Here is a 23,126-nt window from a genome sequence, read left to right as displayed (position 1 = left end):
TCTCAAATGTCATAGACCTCCTAGTTAAGGCATCAAAATCCATTTTTGACATTTTAATAGTTACGTTGATAAATGACAAGAATCCAGAAACTCTAATGAAGTATCATAGACCATATTGCTGGTAGTTGCACCCCATCTGGCCATAATGTGAAATACAGCCATAAAGATGCTTGAGGAAAAGCAGAGAGTAGTTTATTTGTAATGGTACAAAGCTGATGAGTCTCTGGCACCACATACTGGTGAAACATCAGAGTGCAACATAAGCTGTACAGTTGTACTGCAATAGTTATCCAAACTGCTGCTCCCATCACGGAAACAACACATAATCAGGAAAATGACTGAAAATGCTGTTATATGTTTGTATGTAATTGTTGAACCTCCTTTAAGCCACCTCGAGAGACAGGGTCAGAGGACAGAGGAGCTTACCGAGTGGCGTGAGGAGTTATGGGGGGTTGGGAAAGAAGAGGTCTGAAGTTTTGGTGACGTTTTTGAGACCAGCTGTTGTTGTTTTTACTAGGAAACTCACCCATGTACATTGGTGGAAAAACAGCGTTTATGATGCTATTCACACTGAGACAGAGTTGATAATCACTGTGTATTATATGTTAAAGATTACAGTTACATTTGGCTTTGTTTCAGTGATCACAGATAACGCTACACCAGGGAACTGGGGAGACTCATGATGGACTGCTACAGTGTGAACACAGTTGGATCAAGGCATTCGAAGGCAGCACAACCAAAGCAGTTGTCTATTATTATGCTTAATCCTAAACTTAATGTTGTCCAGTTACCTCGGCCTATTTCCGAGTTGCATGCTGTACCCAATATTCAACAGTCTCCCAATTTCTCCTCCGACCTCTCAACACATATATGCTACTTGCAGAAAACAGATACATCTTGTAAATGTGCTACATTTTTGAAAAGTGCAGAAGCACTAGCATTATAATGTGATGGGTTACTGAATAAACTCAATTTAGGTAAAACTTCAAAACCGTCTCTTAATTGACACGTCAGTAAATGCGCATGGGCACAGGTGCACATGCACAAAAAATGTGTTACATCTGTGCATGCAGTACACATTCATTAACTCACCTGTAGATCATGCCAGGTGAGCCAGTCTGTCGAAGGGAGAGGCGAGCAGGAGAGTCTGTGGTAGATTCAGGATACATGGAGGCAGGAGGGAGGGGGTATGGCCAACCTGCCAGGGATGGTCTTTTACTGGGACCAGAGGGTACAGTCTATCACTGATCAGCCTATGGGAAGGAGAGGGAATCAGAGTCAGCGGTTTTATCTATCTATCTATCTATCTTTGTTATAAGGATGGTTGTTTATAAACCATCATTACAACACACACACAAAATAAATATAAAATCTATCTATCTATCATATATGCAAAGCTAATTAATCCCCCCATTCAGCCAGTTAAACATCATTTTCAGATGTTCTTCAGAGACAGAGAGAAAAGGGCTTAGTTCACAGAGCTACAGCCATGCTGTTTAACACAAATAAAAAACATGTCAGACTCAGTGTTGGGCCATCACAAACATCTGATTCATCAACTGTCTGTGGCAATTTTAATCAAGAGGTCAGGAACACGGAGGAGTAAATAAACAGCAGCGTTAATGGGTGGGTGGGCGCAGGGCAGCTCCATAAGCATGGAATGACCCAAGCCACTACAATACTGATCAGTGGTCACTTGGTCTAAAACAAGGTGGCTCCTAAGACTTTGCTCGGTAAAGGCAGCAGTGCAAAGTGAAGGGGTGGTACAATGCAGCACAAACCAGCCCAGCGGGGTCCATTAACTTACCACACTGGGGATTATACTCAGATTCAATTAAACTGTTTCCTGTTTGTCAAAAATTCTCTCTAGTCTTTTTTAATCTTTGTTAACTTTGTAAATAAAACTACACTTAAAGTTAAAACTATGAATAATTCTTCTATTATATCTTTTTCAATCTCAAGGTTGATAGTTTTTCATTTGAGATCTTTTTCAAAAGAACTTTTACAAGCCTCAACCACTAGATGGAGTCATGTCCTCATTCTGCGGACATGATCTGAATGAATAAACCATCACACCAATGTTACCTCTGTAGATTCACTCAGCTTGCAAGTTAAGTGAATATTTATAATAACAGTTTAGAATAATTTAGTAAAGGAATAATTTCAGGAACTAGCTATTCTAAAAGGAGGATAACCACATCACAACACAGTAAAAAACACTCCTATAAAATGCTATAAAAAGTCAGAGTGACAACAAGCAGAAAACACTATACACTGTATATGAAGATCCTACCAGATAAACCTATGGCTTCACTGTTATATACTGTACATACTGTAAGAGAAAAATGTGGCCAATCCACTGCTTAAAGCTTGGACTTGATTCTATGAATAATTCAAAGTCTGCCCCAGAAGCAGGCCACTACTGTAAAAAGGGCTACTGCAAGAGAGCTAGGCATCAGTGAGGTTTAGGTAGATGGTTAGGGGCACACAGATGCTCTTAGCACACATTTTAAACACTCATCAATATGTCAAGTCAACACAATGGCCTGGGAAGAATAGGTGCAACAGTTGTGGTGTTTTATTTTAGTGGGTAAAATAAAATGAGGAAGGAGTAGAAGAAGTGAAGATAGCGGCATCTATGTGACCCTGACAAAGCTTTGACATGAGCAGCCCATGCTACCCTATTTCACCAGTGACTGCACTCACGTGAGTCACAGCTCGTAACTGACATCATAATGATAACATGAAGGTGACTTTCTCCTCCCATCAATTTCTCAAGAAGCAAATACGATGTCCCATGTTCCCAAGGAGTCATTTAACGCTCTTTGCTCATTTCAATCGCACCACAATGGGACATGGGTCATCCTTTTTGTCAGGTGATGATGGTAGCATGAGCCTGACAGATTAAAAAGAAGGCATGGCATTAGATAAAAAATGATGACAGCATACTTTCTTGCAGAATTTGCTTCCAGCTTTTTGCAACGTGTGTTGTGCCCAAAATCACTTCCCCTTCACTCATTCTCTATTCCGTCTATACACCAAGTAGTGCACTCAACAGCGAATGGCAAATTGAGTTTTTGGAAATGCATTTTTTTTGCATCATGACACAAATGAAACTAGTACATGTAAAAATTATTGCAAGGTGATAAAACCACAAGCAGGGACAGATGCAAACAAGTAGAAAAATAGATTTTGGTGGTTTCAGTCATGTGCACAACCACAGTTGATCAAGCACGTGTTCGGGATAAAGACGAGCAAGTCTCAAAAGGAGAGACAACATATTTGTTGGATGTTAAGTAAAGTACATTAAGCAAATAATATTTTGTTTCTATTCTACAGGAAGTACAGTAAACTACAGGAAGCCATCATGGTAACTTCCAATTAAGTTCCCTCAAATACATTTGGCAACAACGCTTTCCAAGAAGGCCAAACTAGCAACTAAGCAACCATTACTGTATTACCACTGTTGCAACATTAGTCAAAATATAAAAGAAGTTAGCCGCAGGAATTTAGAGAAACAATTACGTTTTAACACAAGAAAGAACATGACACCAATGCAAACACAAGTCACCAATGAATTTAACAACCTAGACACCACAGTACATGGCTCATGTACACACTGGCATTTCTGCAATGCATTTCTGGCATTTGCAGAAATGCAATATACTGTAGCTCTGATCAATTAGACTCATACAAAATACATAATTTCAGGTTAATAAAAGTGATTGATTTACACCCAAAGTCTTAACATATGGCAAATACCAGCCCCATTACATCACAATACCAAAATCCTACAGTGAAGCGTATCTGAAATGAACAGTGGAGTGGAACCTGACCCGTCCAATTAGTGCATGTTTGCATAAATTAGGAAAACCACCACATGGGGCCTCTTGGCTCCAGTGGCTACTTCTCCCGTTTCTGCAGTTAAATTTAGTAGGTTATCAGCTGTTTTAACCTATTTAGACGCTGCATAAAACATTTATGTTTACACCTGATCACTGGATGTAGCACATTGTAGAGCAATGCACCAGTCTTGCTGAAATGCCTGTAGTGAGCTGCAGTTTGAGAGGTTGCTGCTGCTGCTGACTGCAGCAATGCGGTACACTACAGACTGGTTCTGGCTCAAGTTAGAGGGCTCAGATTTACTGCACTAATGGGCCAAGGTGCACTTTGCAGATTAAAACTGCAGATGGAGAGACGGGAAGTACAAAGAAAAGTGGGAAGAGGAATGACTTTCCTTCTCCCTATGTTCAACCACAATGTAAATGTCTTTACATGACAACACAGTGAACACCCAGACGCAAATATATTTTACATTAAAAACTAAAAAGATAAGTCTATTAAAAAGAAAGTCTATTATCTTCCAAACAACACATACCATTGCCAAATGGTATGATATTGTCATATCCTCTTTATTTATTTTAACATAGCACAAGTACAGTTTTGAAACTTGATGATAGGAAGAGGAATTCATCTACCATGTCATACTAGGTGCCTGATGAGCATTCAAATGAACTTAATGGTGCACATTTTATGCAGTGTTATTGTTGATCTCAACATGGCCTGAAACATCAAGAGTTATATGTTTTCAAAGTGTATGCTGACACATCATTTCAAATTGTTTCACTGCATTACACCACACAGGGACATGCACCGTTTTATTTATTTGTCTAAATAAAAAGAGAGAGAAATACAATATCTGCTCTTTGACCCCAATCTTTTGTTATGATGCATACATCTGTATTCCACGTGAGATGCCCAATAGTTTGTACGGCTGCAGCTTTTATACATTTATAACCAGGATTAGTTTTCAGTTGACACTAATTTTGCGACTTTGAGCTTTTGCACATATTTTAGTGTTTTAGTACTGAGGCTGTTGTCGTTTTTTTCAAATATTAATACAATAACAATTTTACGTATAGATATTTTATGCCTGCTCAGACAGCAGCACAGTACTTGAGTTAACTGCATTATTTAACATTATATATCACAAAAACATTTTTCAAACATATTACCTTTAACCCTCTCAGTCAATTCATGGATTAGTCAGATTGGTAGGGTAAATAATTATTGTTGCTGCCCCACACTTAATTTAAGGGCTCGATATCTAAAATGTTTGGGTTGTGTAAACTATATCATAGCTGGACAGAAGCCATGCTCAGTAAAGAAAGACCAGATGTATGGTGTCTTCTTATGCTGACAAGCTGAAGTCATGAAAAATACACATCTCTCTATGAGACAAGCTTCTTTTAAGCTTGTTTCATACACCTCAGTCTCTTACAAACAAATGTAAAATTGAGTCACAAAAGGCTGCTCTTCATCCTCTCTATCCATAAATCCACCTACACCCAGCCTGAGTGAATTCCCTCTTGAGACAAGACTTACGTGAGCAATGCAAGCAGGCAGGCAGTGTTGGCCTGGAAAGCGCAGCACAGTGTTGTGTAGTATGTTGGCAGCTGCAGAAAACATACACGGATCCAAGCAGATGGCTGCGGAAGAGGGAGACAGGCTAACAGACGAGAACTGCCGGGGATATCCTACATGGGAGTTCAGTCAGGCAGAGAGAGAGAGAGAGAGAGAGGCTAATCTAACCTTGTTCTCCGCTGGGCAACAAAGGAGATTAAGATGGAATCGCGTCTTCTTTATCATTGACATTCATTAAAGGATGAAAGTCAAAAACGTAAAGATGTAAAAACAGTGCAGACAGAGTCTTTACTCTGTCATCATCAGAAAGATAGTTTGTGGCTTTTTAAATGGTCTCCTCTCTGTGAAGTTGTGGAGAGCCCTTGATTACAGAAGCAGTGCAGGTCACTGGCTGCTAACAGATGAAAAAAAGCTAACAGCAATTTGCATAAATAGCCTATTTATATAGCAAACGTCTGATACAAATCCTCCTCCCCCACTTAAAAGAAGTTAAAAGCACAACTTAGAGCTTTGCTGTCAGGAATCATTAAATTCTAGGACAGCTGTAGCCGTTTTGCAAGCAGAGGTTTACCACATATTACAGTTAAACCCAAGTCATGTCCATCATCTGTTGTGATTGGCCCTGCATAGATTAGAGGTCAGCTGCAAAGGTCTAATGTAGAGCAGTTATAATCCTTAAGATTTCAATTACATTAGGGCCATTTTTGCTACTATATATGGTTGGTGTATTTTTTCCTGTAATAGCTATGCCATTTATTTGCACTCACATACACTCACCCATGATCACAGCTCTATTTAAATGATTTCCAGTGTCTGGAAACCACATGGATTTTGAAATGTTCTGTGAGATAATGCAATATTTGCTCACAACGATCAAACTGTTCAGAAATTCTAGACAACTCTAAAGAAATAGGACAAAATCATGACTGGGCAATTTTCTTCGATCAATCAATCATTAATCATTATGATATATAAAGTATAGTTTCAGGTTGTCTGTCTCACTGACGGCATGAAGATTAATGAAGTACTCTGCCTATATGTCATTCTACTTACTGTAAAAACTGTTTAGAAAACTGGTGAAAACCTGGTTTGTCACCAGTTAACATTTTTTAACACCATATCCCTACAGAGGCTACTACTAGAGTCTTACAAGCTAATCGGCAAGAGACTATAGAGTAAACTTGGAACTGTGAAGCTCAAATGAAGCCTTTGCTACAGTAGCACTGCAGGCAGAGAACATGCTGCAGTGAACCAGGAGCATCGAGCTGCACACTGCAGTAGAAATATGAAACCATCTCTCTCTTCTTCTGGGTCCATCCCAGCTCTATCTGCACAACACAGACAAAGACAAAACAATACAAATCTAGAAAGAATTAAAAAGCTAAAGCAATAGATTTGGAGAGATCATGATTCTATGACTTTAGAAAGTGTTTTGGTCTCAAATCAAGGCAATCATCAAATCTCAAATCAATGCATGCTGTGTATGTTTTATGAACTGTAACAGTCCAGTGAAAAAAGACTGAGGAGCTTTAGTTTTAACCATGGTGCTAATGTTTTCACCAAGTGCTAAATTATGTTAAGCTAATGTTAACTAACGCTTTGCACTTTAAAGTACCAATATGTTTAAATGGATTATCTGTCCTCCTGCCTTGGGTTGAATGCTTGTTTAAGTCATAAGTGTCAGTGATTAAAAACTGAAGAATGGAAATACAGTACATCTCACATATTTTGCTTTACTATACAGAGTCCTGACATCTTCTCACCATGCATAATCTGCCCTATTTTCTATCCTTGTTCAAGTACTACATACCAGTGCTATTTGCATCACTGCACACATAATGACACATGGGCATGAGCAGGCTGTACAAAATAGTTCAATATTTAGTTCTGCATAGGTGAGCAGAGAGCTTTAAGTTGATATAAAACATAACTGGGCAGAGGGACACAGAGTAGCAGAGGCCATAAACACATTTTACAGTAAACACCCAATAAGCCCAGCAGCATGTGGTGTCATATAAATTGTTTTGCAAGGCATTACAGGATTCAAGGTGAGACTGTAAAAGAAAAAAAGGGGTAGACCATAAATTCAGATCATCATCATTAGGTCATTAGGTAGGATCAAGAAGCAGATCAGATCAGTAAAAACTATATTCTAAACTATAACTCTAGTTTAATTCTACACAACACACAGATTAACTTGTGCAATGCACACAGACCTGGTCCCCATCTGACCAGGGTAGGGTACTAAAACATGTTTGTTGGGGATATTTCTGGCTTAATGCAACAATAAACACAGACGTTATAGATGGTGATGGTATTTAAGTTATCTGCTAGATTTAGCTTATGTGTTATCGGCTACAGAGTCTGTGGAGTGTGTGCAGATGGCAGAGAGCCAGTACCAATATTCAGCTTCACCAGCTTCTATTTATACAATTGCACTGATCATTTAAATAGACTGTTCATTAATTCATAAGGTTTTTATGCATCATCCTACTGTATTCATATACAACCCCTGATACCTCTAGTAATCCTTTCTCCAGCCACACAGGATTCAGTCTTTTCCCTCAGGGTGCTACCATGTCACTCTGATGGAAGCTGTTCCTAACTGACAGGGAAAACATTGAGAGTATGGTCCAGAGTTCCTAATGAAATCTGGCACAAATGCAGCAAGTGGCTGGCGGCTCTTTGAGCAGACCGAACGGCCCCAAGAGAAGCAGTCTGCAGTCACTAGCAACCAACACACACATTCTGAAATGCATGAGAGAGAAAAAAAAAAACACCTGAAATAAGACAAGGCGATAAGGCGGAGGATAGTAAAAAAGAGAAAACTGCAGTTGAGTAAACATTGTGGGGAAAAACCTGAGAAGATGCTAGAGTGCAGGCTGGTCCTATACTGCAGGACAACAGTGCTATGCATCACCTCTCCCGCTGTGGTTCCTCTCATGTCCTGTGTTAATACAAGTCAGTTGACTGGTGACAAGCACCCTTAAAGGCTTCCACAAGTTTCACAAGCTGTTTTAATGACAGTTCATGTTAGGAGATGTATAACGGTACAGTGAGTAACGATTAAAAAAGCGTCGTCTCAGGAACAACATGTTTTCAATGCCACATTGTGACTCAAATCTGCAATACGTTTTAGAAAATCTATGATTACATCGCTAATAAGAATGTTTTGCTTTCTTTAGCTATTAACAGTACAACAAGCTAAACCACTGGAAACATCAATATACCAAAACTGCTTTCTGTAAGTTTAGAGATAGGACTGTATCACAACAGAATCAAAAAAAAAAGAACACGTACGGACAATGCTGTATATTTTTTATCTATATATTTTTTTAGTTGTATTTGACATTGTTTCCCAAAGCAACAAGAGGGGTTTGGTTTGTCTCGCAAACATCAACCCTGAACCCTGTGACCTTTAAGTAATAGGATGGTCTCCGTGCAGCATCCTGCTGTCACTTTACTGAAACAAGACATGCTTTTCCTATTCCTCTGTGTGCCACTCCAACCAGTGCAAGGTCACTGAAGAACTTGCTGTGAACGTGTAAGAAGGAGGTGATGTTTCCATGGTATTATCTTGCACTTAGTTTTACTTTTCATACTGCCGCAAATGTGCTTTCACACATTTCATTTCAAGTCCTGCCATGGTGTTAGCATGGTTGAGCATTGCACAGGAAGGAAAGTACCCCACTCTCAACTGTGATGTAGCCTAGCTTCTGTTCACCCTCAAGCAAAGAACACTGACAGCATCATTGTGTTTTACATTTCAAGTTTCTATTTAAATGTGTTGATTATACATTATATCTTGTGCCGAGAGGTTTTTGAGAACCTGTCTATGTGATCACAACATCCCCTGGCTTTGTTGCTCGTCACCCCTCCTCTCTCATTTGGTTGCTCTCTAAAATTGTCCCATCTAAAAAGGCAAAATTATTTGTCTACGAAAAAAATGTGTCTAAGCACTGGCATGACAGCATGTACAGCTCTGGATCTATACATATCTATATACTATTCAACTGCAAAATAATCCGCGATAAAGGTTTTGCACCTGATTAATGTCGTATTTAGATGTCCTAACCAGGACACCACAAAATTGTGGTGAAAAGAAGCAACAAACCTACTGGTGTTGAAACTCTGCCCTTTTTTTACAGCTGGGCTCTACAGTTCAAAATTCTGTTATATAGGAAAGTGAATATTAGTTTGTGGAAGCCAAAAATAATTTAGACACACTGGAGAGAGACTGGTAGTTCAGACACTGAGGTCAGTGAAATGTGCTAAATTCTGACACTATTTCACTGGCAAAAGGTAGCACACAAAGATGCATCTAGTAGTTTTTTCATTGTTATTCAATGCCAATAGCTGCATTTCTCTTGTGTTAGGTATTCTTGCTGCCACTAATGAACATTAATTGGCAAGTCACTCAATGAATAAAAGTGTCTCTGTGTTCAAACAAGTTTGCATCCCAAAATCCTTTACTTCTGCCCACTCTACTACAGTATCCCAAACATGGGCTGCCACAGTATCACATAATTAAACTGGTGACAAACTTTCAAATTACACATACAGTATAAACACCCACTCACCCACACACTTCACTCACATAGTCCATGTTACTTTGCCCACTCAGTGTGGTAATGTTGACAAGGATGACCAATACAAGTCACACAAAGAACATACTGTCCATGTGACTAGGCATGAGCACATAACAGGTTTGTTGTACATCGATTATTTCTGTGTGCTGGTAAGTTAACACCCACATAAGTACTCGTGTTTCGGATGTATGTCCTTCATGCAGTTAGCTGTTATTCCAGTATTTTTTCACGTACTTTTTATAGATGCCAGCACTGCATTATTTATGTATGTTTCTAAGATTATATAAATACTGATATTTTTAAAATCAATCAATAATTTATTTTACTTTACCAAGTTCGAAATATTGGTATCTGTTTTGGGGCCAACTGTGGCTCAGTTGGTAGGGCAGTTGGCAGTATCTATTCCTTCCTTATGCCCTGGAAAAGACACTGAACCAAAGCCTCAAGTTGTCAGTCTGTCCACGAAGAATTTCCCCAAGACGATTATTAAAGTATCAATTATTATTATTATTATTATTATTATTATTATTATTGTTATCATCTGTGGTTATCTGAGTTAACAGAATGCATCAGCTTAGCTGACAAATGCGGAGCAGAACTGACTGTCTCTCCATGGCAGGATGTCCATTTTCACATGTAATAGTTTACTTGAACAGCAATAAACCACGCCCCCCTCATTTCTTGTTTTGTATAGCCTAAATAGAAAGCGTAAATAACTAATATAAAGGATGTGGCTTGGTGCTTGGGACATCCTAATGGCAAGAAACAACAGACAAATACAAAAACGCTGGCAGACACAGAGACAATTAAGACTATTCAACTCCAGCTGGGCTCCTTACTGTGCCTTTGAATGGTAGTACAACCCTGAAGATTTGTGGAGCACAGGCAATCTGCCTGTCTGACATAGTATGTGTGATTCACACAGACCTTAAATGCCAACTGAGGCAGGTTGCAACCTTTAATGTGGTTATCAGCTGTGAGACAGTGATGGTCTGCAGTGTTACGTCCTCCTTTAGCCATCACTGTAACCCCAGGACGAGATGCAGCCTACAGATGAAAGCTGCTCTGTGCAAGTAGGAAGCATAGAGTGCAAAGGTTTCCATTCTTCTGATCACATACATGTGAGCAGATCTGACTCACTCATGGATGACTTGGCAGAGTCACTTTCCACACACACACATAACACTTAAGCAGCTGCTCTTTTATAATAAAAGGCTGCTTCTAATAGTGGCTCCAGAGAAGAAACATTTATCACTTATCTTTGTGACTCCAGAGGGCAATGCTACTAATTGCTCAGTAAAATTACTCTACATGTCATGACTGAACAGATCTATTGTAAACATAAAATGCTTGTATCTCAGAGAGCTGGTTTCTGGCTTGTTTTTTGAAATTGAATCTGAATACCAACACAGAAGCTGTAAGCAGTAAACATAAAATACACTAAGGCTTCGCTCTAAAGTAGGACAAACTTAATGGCTGACAGAGTGACTGTATAGTAGTGTATGGATCCATCTAAGCATGCTTTAACATAGTAGTTATTTCAGTTTCTGTAAGAAAAGATAGAAGGAAGACTGTCCATCTCCCCCATACTTTTTCTGTACAACACTTCACATGAGCCTACCTAGACAAACCCTTAGTGCTTGCACAGTCAAGCGTGACAATAGCTCCAGGTTTCCGGGGGCATAAAGGGTTAATGTCATGCTGTTTATTCATGTCCACATGTATGCCGTTAGCCAGCCCATGGTCTGTGTCACAAACAATTTTTGTAGTAATTCAAGTGTTTGTTTACAAACTTATTTCTGTGACCCTGAAGCAATAGCAGCTTTGCTCCGAGAACAAAGGGCTTCCATGTGTATTAAGGTAATAGTGCTTGTTTTGATCCTGTCAGTGCAATGTGTCCAGGTGTTACTGTGAATTTCCGTGCCATCTGTACTGTTACATTAACTTTGGTAAACTGTGAGGCTAACAGCAGGCAGTGTGTAGGACTGTGAAGATGTGAAATACTGCTAGCAGCGGTTAACATTCAATGTGTACATTTGTCAGCTGTTACTATTCTTCTCATGATTATTTTAATAGTGCTGGGCGATATAGCCAAAAATACTCTCACAATATATTTTTTCCATTACATACATTAGGACATCCCTATTTAGTGGTAAACTACTCACCATATTGAATATTGCTTTTGTGAAATTTTTGAGCATATATGTTATAGAATTTATTATCTATTAATTCTTATTTTCTGATCACCTGAAAACTAACTGATGAAAATGTATAATTTGTAAAACAAGTAATGCAAGTTGATCAAGTGATTCAAGATCATTCAGGTAAACAGGCATCTGCTTTTAAGGCGCCAAAAGTTTAGGGTTCAGACATGTGGCCAGGAATCGAGAACTGGGAATCGCACCACCTGGGGTTCACTGACAACTGCACTACAAACTGATCCACAGTTGCCCCCAAATGCTCCCAGTGTAGGCTGCAGATGTGTTTGCAAACAATTTGTAGTAATCTGCCAGGACGAGTGCAGACATTAGCCTGTGCAGATTAATTAAAATGTCCAAGATTGACCAGATTAATTGGCCCACCAATCAATCTGTCAACAACTAGTAGAAACTGTGCAATTGTTTCTGTCTACAGTCTGTTAACTCACACCAAAACCTATTCAAACTAAACTGTATAGCTTATGTGCCTTAAATACAACACTGCTTAAAAGAAGAGTGAAATGAAAAAGGACATAGGGCATATATCTCAGTGATGAGCACATGTTTCATCTGTACAAGATCATGATGCTATTATTTGTGTCAGTTCAACAGGAATGAAAACTTGCGCTACAGAGTATACATCAGCACCAAAGCCTGGGTAATCAAAGAGTGGAAAAACGTCAACCTGTTTAACAGTTTCCTGGTTGTGGTGTGACTTGTTAATGACAGGGACATAATTTGGCATCAGCAGCACATATCCCTTCTGCCTGGTCTCACCCATGGTGGCCTTGGTGGGTGGAAATATATTGTAAGCAAGCATTAGACCCCTTAGTGTCAAATGAGCCTGAATGGCAGTGCTTACATAAACATTACTGATTAAAGATAAACCTGTGGGTTGGCCACCTTCTGCAGGTCAATGTTTTCTTCAGCTTACATTCTGTACATCACAGCTTTGGGAGGAGGTGGTTTGCTATGTTAACATGCCACTACATTTGCAGTTGTGATGCATTCGAGTCAGATGGAGACCAGAGAGTGTTTCCAGCACCTTAATTAATCCATGACTCAATCTGTCCTGGAGGAAAAGGTGGTCCTAACCCAGTGTATTACAAGTGAGGTCTGCTAGGTAGTGAGGTACAAGTGAGGTAACTGTATGAGGACTAAAAGCAAGCAAAAGTCAAAATTCCTGATTCAAATAGTCAGCCTCAATTTTTTGTGTCATTGGGAAACTATTACACAGCAGATAAGTGTTTCAATTCTAACGTACCACAGCACCTAAAGAGACAGTTTACACTTATGGCTGACCTTTGTGACTGCTAGCTGCCTACAAGGGTAAATACCTGCCAGAGACAGGTTTTAAATGGAACCTTCCAGTTAAAGTTGTATCTGTCTCTGAAAAAGTGTCTCTGAAAAAGTGTCACTGTGTTATTTCAAATGTAAATCAACAATAATAATATGAATCCTAATAATAATAATTTCTGTTTTTAATTATGAAATATATATAAAGGTTTCCTCAACAAACCCAGTCATGTAAAAATTTGAAGACATAATGGTGGTGCTCAGAAGTAAAACTTACAGTCCACATCAACAGTTTCTCAGAAAGGCAGACAAACTGTTTAGTGTAAAGACCTGCACACACTTTACAATTGTACACCCAATTGTATATAATGTGATTTGGTCATGATGACTGGTCAGACCTTGCTGGGCTGGGTCAGTGCCAGTCGGCAAAAAAAAAATCATTAAGTGTGTGCTGTGTAAAAATTCCAGTCTTAAGATCCTTGCTGCTACTTGTTCTTAAAAATATTTTTAAGCACATTTGAAATTTATGACTGACATCAGTGAGTGATGACATCAGAAGGAGGAGAGAATCACTGTAACTACAGCTTTACCTGAAGTCAGTTTTGTTTTTTGAACAAGGCAGCAGTGTTCAGCGCAAACTAAATACAGGGCATTTTCGATTCTTCTTTTCCAGTTAGCTATTGTCTTCAACTGCATTTACATGCACTTAAGTAACCAGGTTACAGGAAATCTGCATATACAATCTGATTTCTGCTCCATCTCAGACTTATTAGGAATCATGGCTGCCAGATTTTAACTGTATAGTGAATGCTGGTTTCTAACTTTCTTATTTCTTTCTTGCTGTGTTTGTGTAGCTGCAGGGTGACAGTGCAGGGGGGAGAGAAAAAACAAGTAGAGAGAGAAAAAGCTGATACACAACACAAAATGTCTGAATAAAGAAATCTGCAGTGAAAAGGAGATATTTAGATTTCTATGAAGCAGTTTTGTGTTAGTTCCATTTAAATTTTCAGTCACACTTTGGTTTAAAAAGAAGACAGCATTGCTCTATAAACACCTCTGCCTTAAAAAAAAAAAAAAAAAAAAAAAAGACACAGTAATAATCATTTGGACCACCTTTAGCTTTGATTTCATCACACATTCGCAGTGGCATCATTTTGATAAGCTTCTGCAATGACAACAATTATTCCCGAATTATTTCAGGGAAGAAAAAATCCATTGATGGAATAACCTGGTCATTCAGTATATTCAGGTAGCCACTGACCTCATTTTTTGGACACATGACATTGTTGAACCTAGACCTGACCAACTGCAGCAACCCCAGATCATAGCACTGCCCCCACAGGCTTGTACGGTAGGCACTAGGCATAATGGGTGCATCACTTTCTTCTTAACCTGATGTGCCCATCCCTCTGGAACAGGGTAAGTCTGGACTTATCAGACTATATTACCTTTTTCCATTGCTCTAGAGTCCTATTTTTATACTCCCTTTCACTATTTAAACATAGCTGTGGGTTCTGCTGTTTTCCTAGAATTTGATTTCACCTAACGCTGAAGTGATCGCCAAGCAAAATCATAGATCAAAGATTAATCAAATCCTTCCAGTTATAATTATGTGTTGGACAGTTCCTAACTCAGTCTCAGTAGTTTCAGCAATCTTCTTAGACGTTTTCTTTGCTTGATTCATGCTAATAATTTGACCCTTCTGAAACAGATTAACATATTTTCCACAACCACAGGATGTCTTCTGACATTGTTGTTTAAGAAATGAGAAGCTATTTACTCTATCAGTTAGGGTTAAATAACGTGTTGCCAGTTGAAACATAATTATCCATGCAGTAATTATTCAATGTGAGGCTCTTACCCATTTGCTTAGTTAAATCCAGGTGGTGACTCTTTTTGGACAGGCAGGAAATCTACCCAGGGAAAACTATTGAAGTAGCTCCCTTTTTAGGTACGAAATCCTCACCCTGTTCTCGCTCTCAGATGAAAGAAACGTAAATGCATCATACGTCATGTGACACCCATTGACACACAAAATTAAATGACTCTTTTTTTTTTTATCTCATAAAATATACCTAGAATATGTCATATAATGTGTATTCTTATTAAAATAAATTCTGTATTGTTTTACTTCTGATGTAAGCTGATAAAGTTAATAAGACCTTGTAAAAGTAGAGTTCTTCATAGTATGATGAGTTAGACAAAAGATGACAAATAATAACTTTACATTATCACCACACCCTTAATTTTATCTGCAGATAATGGAATGAAAATCATCTACATGATCTGTGCTGATCTTGCAGGCTAACTTATAATGAGTACATTAGACCAGTACTAACAAATGGGTAAATATGCCTATTGGCAGATTTTCATTTTCTCATCTGCTTGTGCTTGTTCCCTCTGCATTTCTCTTTTCATCAATCTCTTTTCATCCTCTCTCACTTCTTTGTCTGTGAGCTATGTGCCAGGTCAGCCAGCCCTCTACTCTCACTGCACCACAGACAAACATTAGGACTGACAAACCCCTAACAGAGGGATGCGAATTCATTAAATTGTTTTCACAATTTGTTTATATCAATAATGCAACTTTGCTAATGTGTGCTTTATCTTGTTACTTAAGATCTGTGTCCACTTATGTAATCCCTTTATGAAGGTTAGCCAAATTCTTTTGGGGCAACCTCGTGGAGATGGGCTATAGCCTTTTTTTAGTCATCAGCTGGCCTAGCCAACATGCACACAGGACAACTGGAGGACCCCGGAGCAGAACAGACATAGCCTGGGTCTGAGCGAGGATGTACATACATACAGGCAGTAACACCATGCAAGGCATCTGCTCTCTTAACACTTCCCCTAATGTTCCAAAGACACGAGACACTGAGCACATATGCAATACCAATGTGTCCACATCACACTCAGCTAAACAAACGTGAGTTCGCCTAAGGTGCATCATGTTAGCCTAAAATAAACAGTTAGCACATTTTGTGCAAGTTAGTGATTTGTATGCTAAGCAGGCAATACAGTGCTGGAGTTTTACTAATGAAGCCCAGCAAATGATCACACACAGTACAAAAAAGAAAACACAGTGCTTAGGCTTTAGTCTGAAGCTTTCTCAAGTATTTCCAGCAAATAGAGACATAAACCTAATAAGTCAACCACCGTAACCAGCATGACGTGTCAGAAATAATTAATCACAGCACTCAGTGCTTAATCATTGTTCACACCTGTAATATTGTTGTTGTAATTCAAATTGATGGTCCACATGTTATAGTGTATCATTTTTAATGTTGTTTGGTCTTTTGTCAATCACATCCACACTCACAAATCATGCCTGACACACATTATGCAAAAGTTAATAAAAAATAATTAACATGAAACAAATTAACAAACCATCTTAAATCTAGATGATCATACTCAATGTGCATGAGATTCAGGGTTCATCTGAGGGGGAAAACAAATGTAACAGACCTCTTGTATTTGACTGTGACCTGTATGGTCTAAATGGAACTTGTGTATGTGTGAAAATGTGTGCAGTGCTATTCAGGACCATTGACCAAATATACCAACTGTAACATATGTCCAATGAGTGACGCTTCATTTTAGTTTGGTATCTACCGAGACTGAGACTGAGAGAAAATGAAATACTTGTTTACTTTGTGGTGTTTACTGAATAAAAAAAAATTAATGAGAGGAAAAAAAAGTCTCCATGAAAGTCCTACATCGTATACTAAATATCGACACTCAACAAGGATATGTGATATGATACACACTGCTTAACACTGGTGCCAAAGTAGGATGGATGATATGGCTAAACTTAAAATAGTTAAATAATTGTAATTGATGAATTAGTAATTGACACACCAGTTTTTATATTTGCCAAAATATTCCACATTCTACATTCTTTAAATCTTTGTCACGTTGAGCTAATTGGGGTGAGTAGTAAATAATTATTTTCAAATACATTCAGCATGTCTATTGCCTAAATGCCAAGAATATATATAATGTGAATACAACTACATGACTGAATGCCTAAACAATAGGTGACACTTTTCGTTATCAGTACATTTTTTCATGCTGTAGGACTATACGTGCCACTGCACAAAGAAAACAACCAACACATTAAGCAACATGTATGGTAATTTCTTTTCAAGCTATTTTCTCCATTACCTTGATTTATTAACGTCCACAACAGACACACAATACCTGCCATGATATAGAAAGTGTTCAGGACTGGCTGCTAATGGTTGGATGGAGATACCCAGTCAAAAGCAACAAAAATCACAATACTAGGAAAGTAAAAACTTCACCCTCACGGAAAGTCAGTCTCTGCTGATAGAATACTACATCTCATGGGAATGACCATCTGACAAGCTCTGGAGTCCATCTTCCCCACTAATCACATTAGGGTGATCCACCACAACTGGAACTAAGCTACAGCTGTCTGTCTTATCTGAAACACTTAGAGCAGGACAATTAATGACATCACAGTCATAGCTGCATTTTGATAATCAACTCATTATTTAAATAGAGCAGAATTGATGTTTCATGAAAGGCTAAAGCCCCGTATCCAACAATATCTATCTATTAGCCTATGTTAGTGTTGACTGGCCAATCTTAATAGGCCAGTCATAATTAATAATCACATACAGCATGGAACACCAATGGATTCATTTAGACATGGATAAGCTACAACTATTTGCCAAATTTGTCTTTATAGGAAGCAAAAATAGTTGCCAACTAAATAACTTGGTTTCTTAAGTTTTCCTCCACATAATTACATCTTCTTGACTAAACAAAGGGGATTAAAAGTGAAGGACAAATACCTGTTGACTTGTTAACACTTGTTGAAAAACACTCAAATTATTTTGGTATTTTAAGGCTTTATTTGATATTGTTACAATAAAGAGGCAGACATTACCCTTGAGGAGAGAGGGGGTATGACATGTAACAAAAGACCTACAACTAGACCAGGGATGTTGCAGTTATGTAGCATACCTCTGAGGGTGTGGTTTATTAGATTGACTGACAGTGGTCAAGCAGCATCAGCCAAAAAGTATTAGCACATTTTGATTCAAAATAGAAAAGCGGAGAACAGAGCAGTTCTAACTTTGGTAGATGATCAAATGTTCACGCCAGACATGAAACTTTTGTCACAGTTCAGTTGTTATTGAGACTAGAATCCAGAATCTTCTATCGTCTTACACAAAAATAGATTCAAAAGCTACAGCTAGCGTTCTATTGCATGTATGTGTGTGTGTATGATGCCCCGTGGGAGTTCCAAAACAGGGCTAATGAAGGTAGACAGGCTGCTAAATCTCAACTGCAGAATGATTACTGAGCTCAGTTAAGGAAACACCCCCAGTGGATAATCTAGCACAACAAGCTGCAGAAACTGTAGAGAGTCAGGACCTCCACTAGCAATAGGGCTGTGAGAAATGTCAAATGCATAAAGTAACTTTTTATGCTTGCTAAGCCCATGTTCCTTACTAACATGTAAGCTTTGTCTAACTCTCCCCTGATTAGTTTACCATCATATATTCATACATATATTTATTAGCTAGTATGTATGCTAAATCTATGAGTCTGAGGGTGACTTTAAAACTCCAGCATAATCAATCTCCTTCACTTCTGGCATAACATATATAGGGATCATATGTAACCAAAGCAGAACATTTCTGAATATTCAGCCTTTCCAGTTGTCATTGTCTTGCTTTTTCTGTGTCACATACTGTATCATTTGTTTGAGGGGATTTTATGTGAAGTATTCTTGGTTGTGTTGTTTGTTGGGCTTGTCAGTGCTTTTGCAGTGCAGGATAACAAATAGAAGATAACGAGAAACCTTATTGCTCTAGCATTGTCACAGTAACATCTGTCACATCATAAGCTTATCAGATGAAAATACAAATTATGGATAGGTGTTAGCAGCAGCAATGTAGAGTTACGCAGGCATTTTAGAAAAAGGTGCCCTTTTCTGTGATAAAGCTGCAGCAGTCGAGTGAAAGCGCACACCAGCACATGAATCTGACTTTTTACAGAGCATTCAACAGCTTACTGCACCAAACTGAACCCCTGCAACCTGCCTCTCCTGTGCTTTCTTCTTGGACCAGAGCCCATTGGTTAGACAAGCACACAGACTATATACAAAAATGCACACACGTGCGCATGCACACACACACACACACACACACACACACACACTTTAACATGAACACCCACGCACAAACACCAATTTGAATGACATGGTAACACATTCGGCCAGGCACAGATGACTGTCACAACCTCTCAGCAACACACATCACAACACAGTGAGAACAGTCAAAACCTCTCTTCAGGGTGTTGTTGGCTGTGGCAAATGTAACAGATGGAACTGCACCAGCAGCAGAGCAGGTAAGGTGAAACAGAATAGAACCTCCTCCGTTAATGCACATGTGTATGTATGTGTATTTTTGCCTGCACCCATGTCTTTCACCCTGACTATTTTAAGGTTCTTTATAAATCCTAAAGCATGGCAGAGTCTCTGGCAAGAATTTGAAAGGACAGCATGCATAAAACATGACATTCAGACAGAGGAGAGTAATGGAGTAGTGACAGATAAAAAAAAGAGTAAGATACATTCTGATATAATAATAATGCATGCAAAGACAGTTTACAATGCAGTAGTGGCAGCAACAGCAGCACTCTCAACTGTATTGACAGCTCTGAGACATTCAGAGAGATCTGGAGAGGTAGATATGCTATCTCACTAGCATAGTGTGTGACAATGTTAAATGCTGCTGCATACAGATAGTATTGCATTTGCTGGAGGAACAGGCAGGAATGATCATCTCGACTCTCACTGACAGATCAAAGTAAAAAGAAATGCAGAGAGAGAGAGAGATGATAAAGACATGTATCCTCAGACCTAGCGATGATGCTCTTACAACACCCACCTCAGTCTGCTGCTGGTTCCTGACGCAGTGAGCAAAACCAGGCAGTAAATGCAGTAGCTATGATGGAGGAGCAGCACCAAAATCCAAGAGATTGAGCAGAAAAACAAGGAAAAGAAGAATGTGAGATCCTGCGTGTCCAAGGATGTGCCTGAGTGGGATGAGCATATGTGTCTGACATGAGCTAAATAGAAATACAAAAGAAAAGTGACACAAGACAGATAGAACGGGGATCGGAACACAGGCTTAGAAATAAAGAAAGAAAAAGACAGACGGAGAGACATAGAAATGTGTGAGCTTGGAGAGTCACTCAGCAGAGCCAATGCATAAAAGGAAATGCCCCTCCCTCTATCTACGCACACACACACACACACGCACGCGCGCGCGCACACACGCAGACACACACACCTCCGTTTGCACTGTCAGCATTCGAGTAAGCATGCATTCAGTGATTCAGAGAGAACCGTAAATGGTGAAAGAGAAGGGTGGGCCAGAGCAAAGCAAGCAAAAAGTGTGTGCATTCATTTTAAATTCAATGACAACATACTTCTTCTTCACATGTTTCCCATTGAAGCTACACTACATGGCCAAAAAAAGAAATAAACAAAAACAAAGTACTCACGTTTTTTTTTTCCTTGATTACAGCGCACATTCTCCATGGCGTCATTTCAATAAGCTTATGCAGTGTCACCACATTTCCGTTAAGAGTTGCATTAATTTCTCAAGATCTTGTATTAATTAAGGGATCAGACTTGTCTTCGACTGATTAATCGGGTCAATATTTGGCATTTTTAATTAATCGGCATCTGCCGATGTTTGCATTCCTACTGGCTAATAAAAGAAAAAAACAAATGTCCGCAGTCTCATCGATAGCCTACACTTGGGCAGTATGGGGAAAAAAATTGTACTGGTACTGTTCCAGATGGTAAAAGCAGTGGTAGTTGTATTACCTGTCTTTGTGGGAACATGCTTTTGACACATTTCACATTACATGCCAATCTGCTTCTCAGTGGGACTTTAATTAGCCAGAATGTCTCCACACTACTGAATTTCTCTGCCCCTTCTTTCCACCAATCTTGGGCTGTGTTCTTCTGGATGTTTTCTTTGGTTACCCTTTTGTTTAAGTTTCCGTTAACATTTTCTGACGGTATTTTCCCCTGATCTCACTCCTGACGTTCTGTTGTGCACTGTTGCAGTGTCCAATAGATCAGCATGTGTTCTAATAACAGTTGAAAGTAGAAAAAAGTGACAAATGTAAAGACTTTTTCAGCACATCCCAAAGATTCTCAATAGGGTTAAGGTCTGGACTGATGATTCATACTTCCGGAACCACTATCAGAATTTGAGCCTGTTGAATCCTGGCATTGTCATTGTTGGAAGATGCCTGTACTGTCAAGGAAAGAAAAAAATCCATTGATGGAAAAACCTGGTCATTCAGTATGTGAAATCCAGGTGCCGACTTTTTCTGGACAAGCAGTGTAGCTCATAGTTCATACCGCAGAGCAACTGAACAAGGCTCAGAAAACTGGTCATAGATCATAGAGGAGATGCAAGGCAACACTGAAAAACAACACCCATAAATCCTGTCCTTTTATGCCAGAAGGTAACATAAGTATGCACAGGATGGCATCTCCCCCACACCCTGTACATTTAAGTTTCTTTAAGCAAGCCCTAAAATCCCTATCAAGTCCTGATCTGTTCACAACTGTGCACATCCATTATGAAGAGACAGTTACTGATTTTATATCACCTTGACTGATTATCAATTCAGCAATTCAAAGAAAGTTATATGGTACTGTGAAACTGAACCCACCTTGCTGTTAGTGTTCTCAGGTAATGCTAGCTCAAATCAATGTGCTATGAAACCACTGCTCTGAAAAAGCAAGGATGGAAATTTACCTTAATGTTATTGATGTTTAACCCACTTTTATGAAACCAGCTATCTGATTCCTCTTTTAAACCATTACATAAACAAAGTGAGTGCAAGACACAGAGGGTGGGAGGCACAGAGAGAAATGTTAATAAGTTTGAATGTGACTTATTATTTTCTCTCATTCCTGTTACTATAAACCAAAGCTGCCCCTAGTGACATTGGGAGACTGAAACTATGGGTGCAGGAAATTTCAGATTTGATCAAACTGGTTTTTCAGTGCAGATTACTCTGGGCAACTGGTAACTGAACAGGTGGCGGAGCAGGTACTTGGGCTCAGAGATGACGCCTTTTAAGTGGAACAATGCCCAACTCCCATCATGTGTTTCTGGCTAGCTTGGACCAAAGAAATATTTAGCAGTAGGTTATTATCAGTGTTCGGATAAATTAGGGCTTTTCTGAAGGAACTAAAAAAAGTGGTACACAGCATATATTCTGAGAAAAATACATAAATAATAATAATTCTGATTTCTAGGCATATCCACTTCCAAGATATATTATTGTAGTATTGATGTGCTCGACCGTTGTATTTTCTATGTTATGTCAGTGTGGTACTCAGATCTGCTTTCTTTAGATTTGTATTAATCGATTAACCTCACCGTGTGTATACATTTTTGTGTGTTGCCCTGAGCCTGAGGGGACAGCAACCGCTTCACTGTTGCGCACCACTGTTCCTGGCTTATCTCTCCGAGCTCAAGCCCAGTCATGGCATCACCAACCTCTGCTTGCAGACCACTCCACAACTTGTCTCTCTCCAGTCATGACA

General features: G+C 39.0%; 1 protein-coding gene across 7 annotated transcripts in view; it reads right to left on the bottom strand.

The window, feature by feature from the left end:
- Nucleotides 1–23,126, bottom strand: part of kcnab2a (potassium voltage-gated channel, shaker-related subfamily, beta member 2 a) — a 69,850-nt gene that overhangs the window by 42,033 nt on the left and 4,691 nt on the right. For 4 of the 7 annotated variants that reach the window (XM_026347300.1, XM_026347306.1, XM_026347301.1 and 1 more), the window contains exon 2: nt 1,093–1,253. In XM_026347300.1, the coding sequence (XP_026203085.1) occupies nt 1,093–1,169 (77 nt within the window). In that variant the 5' untranslated portion in view covers nt 1,170–1,253. Of the gene's footprint in view, nt 1–1,092; nt 1,254–5,385; nt 5,406–10,004; nt 10,026–20,433; nt 20,491–23,126 lie in introns of those variants that run through there. The other 3 variants (XM_026347302.1, XM_026347303.1, XM_026347305.1) reach the window with 3 other exon arrangements.

Source organism: Anabas testudineus, chromosome 5 (genome assembly GCF_900324465.2).
Source record: "Anabas testudineus chromosome 5, fAnaTes1.2, whole genome shotgun sequence".
In the NCBI taxonomy this organism is placed as follows: Eukaryota; Metazoa; Chordata; class Actinopteri; order Anabantiformes; family Anabantidae; genus Anabas; species Anabas testudineus.
Note: the sequence above shows the minus strand (reverse complement) of the source record. Positions and strands in the feature narration are given on the sequence as shown.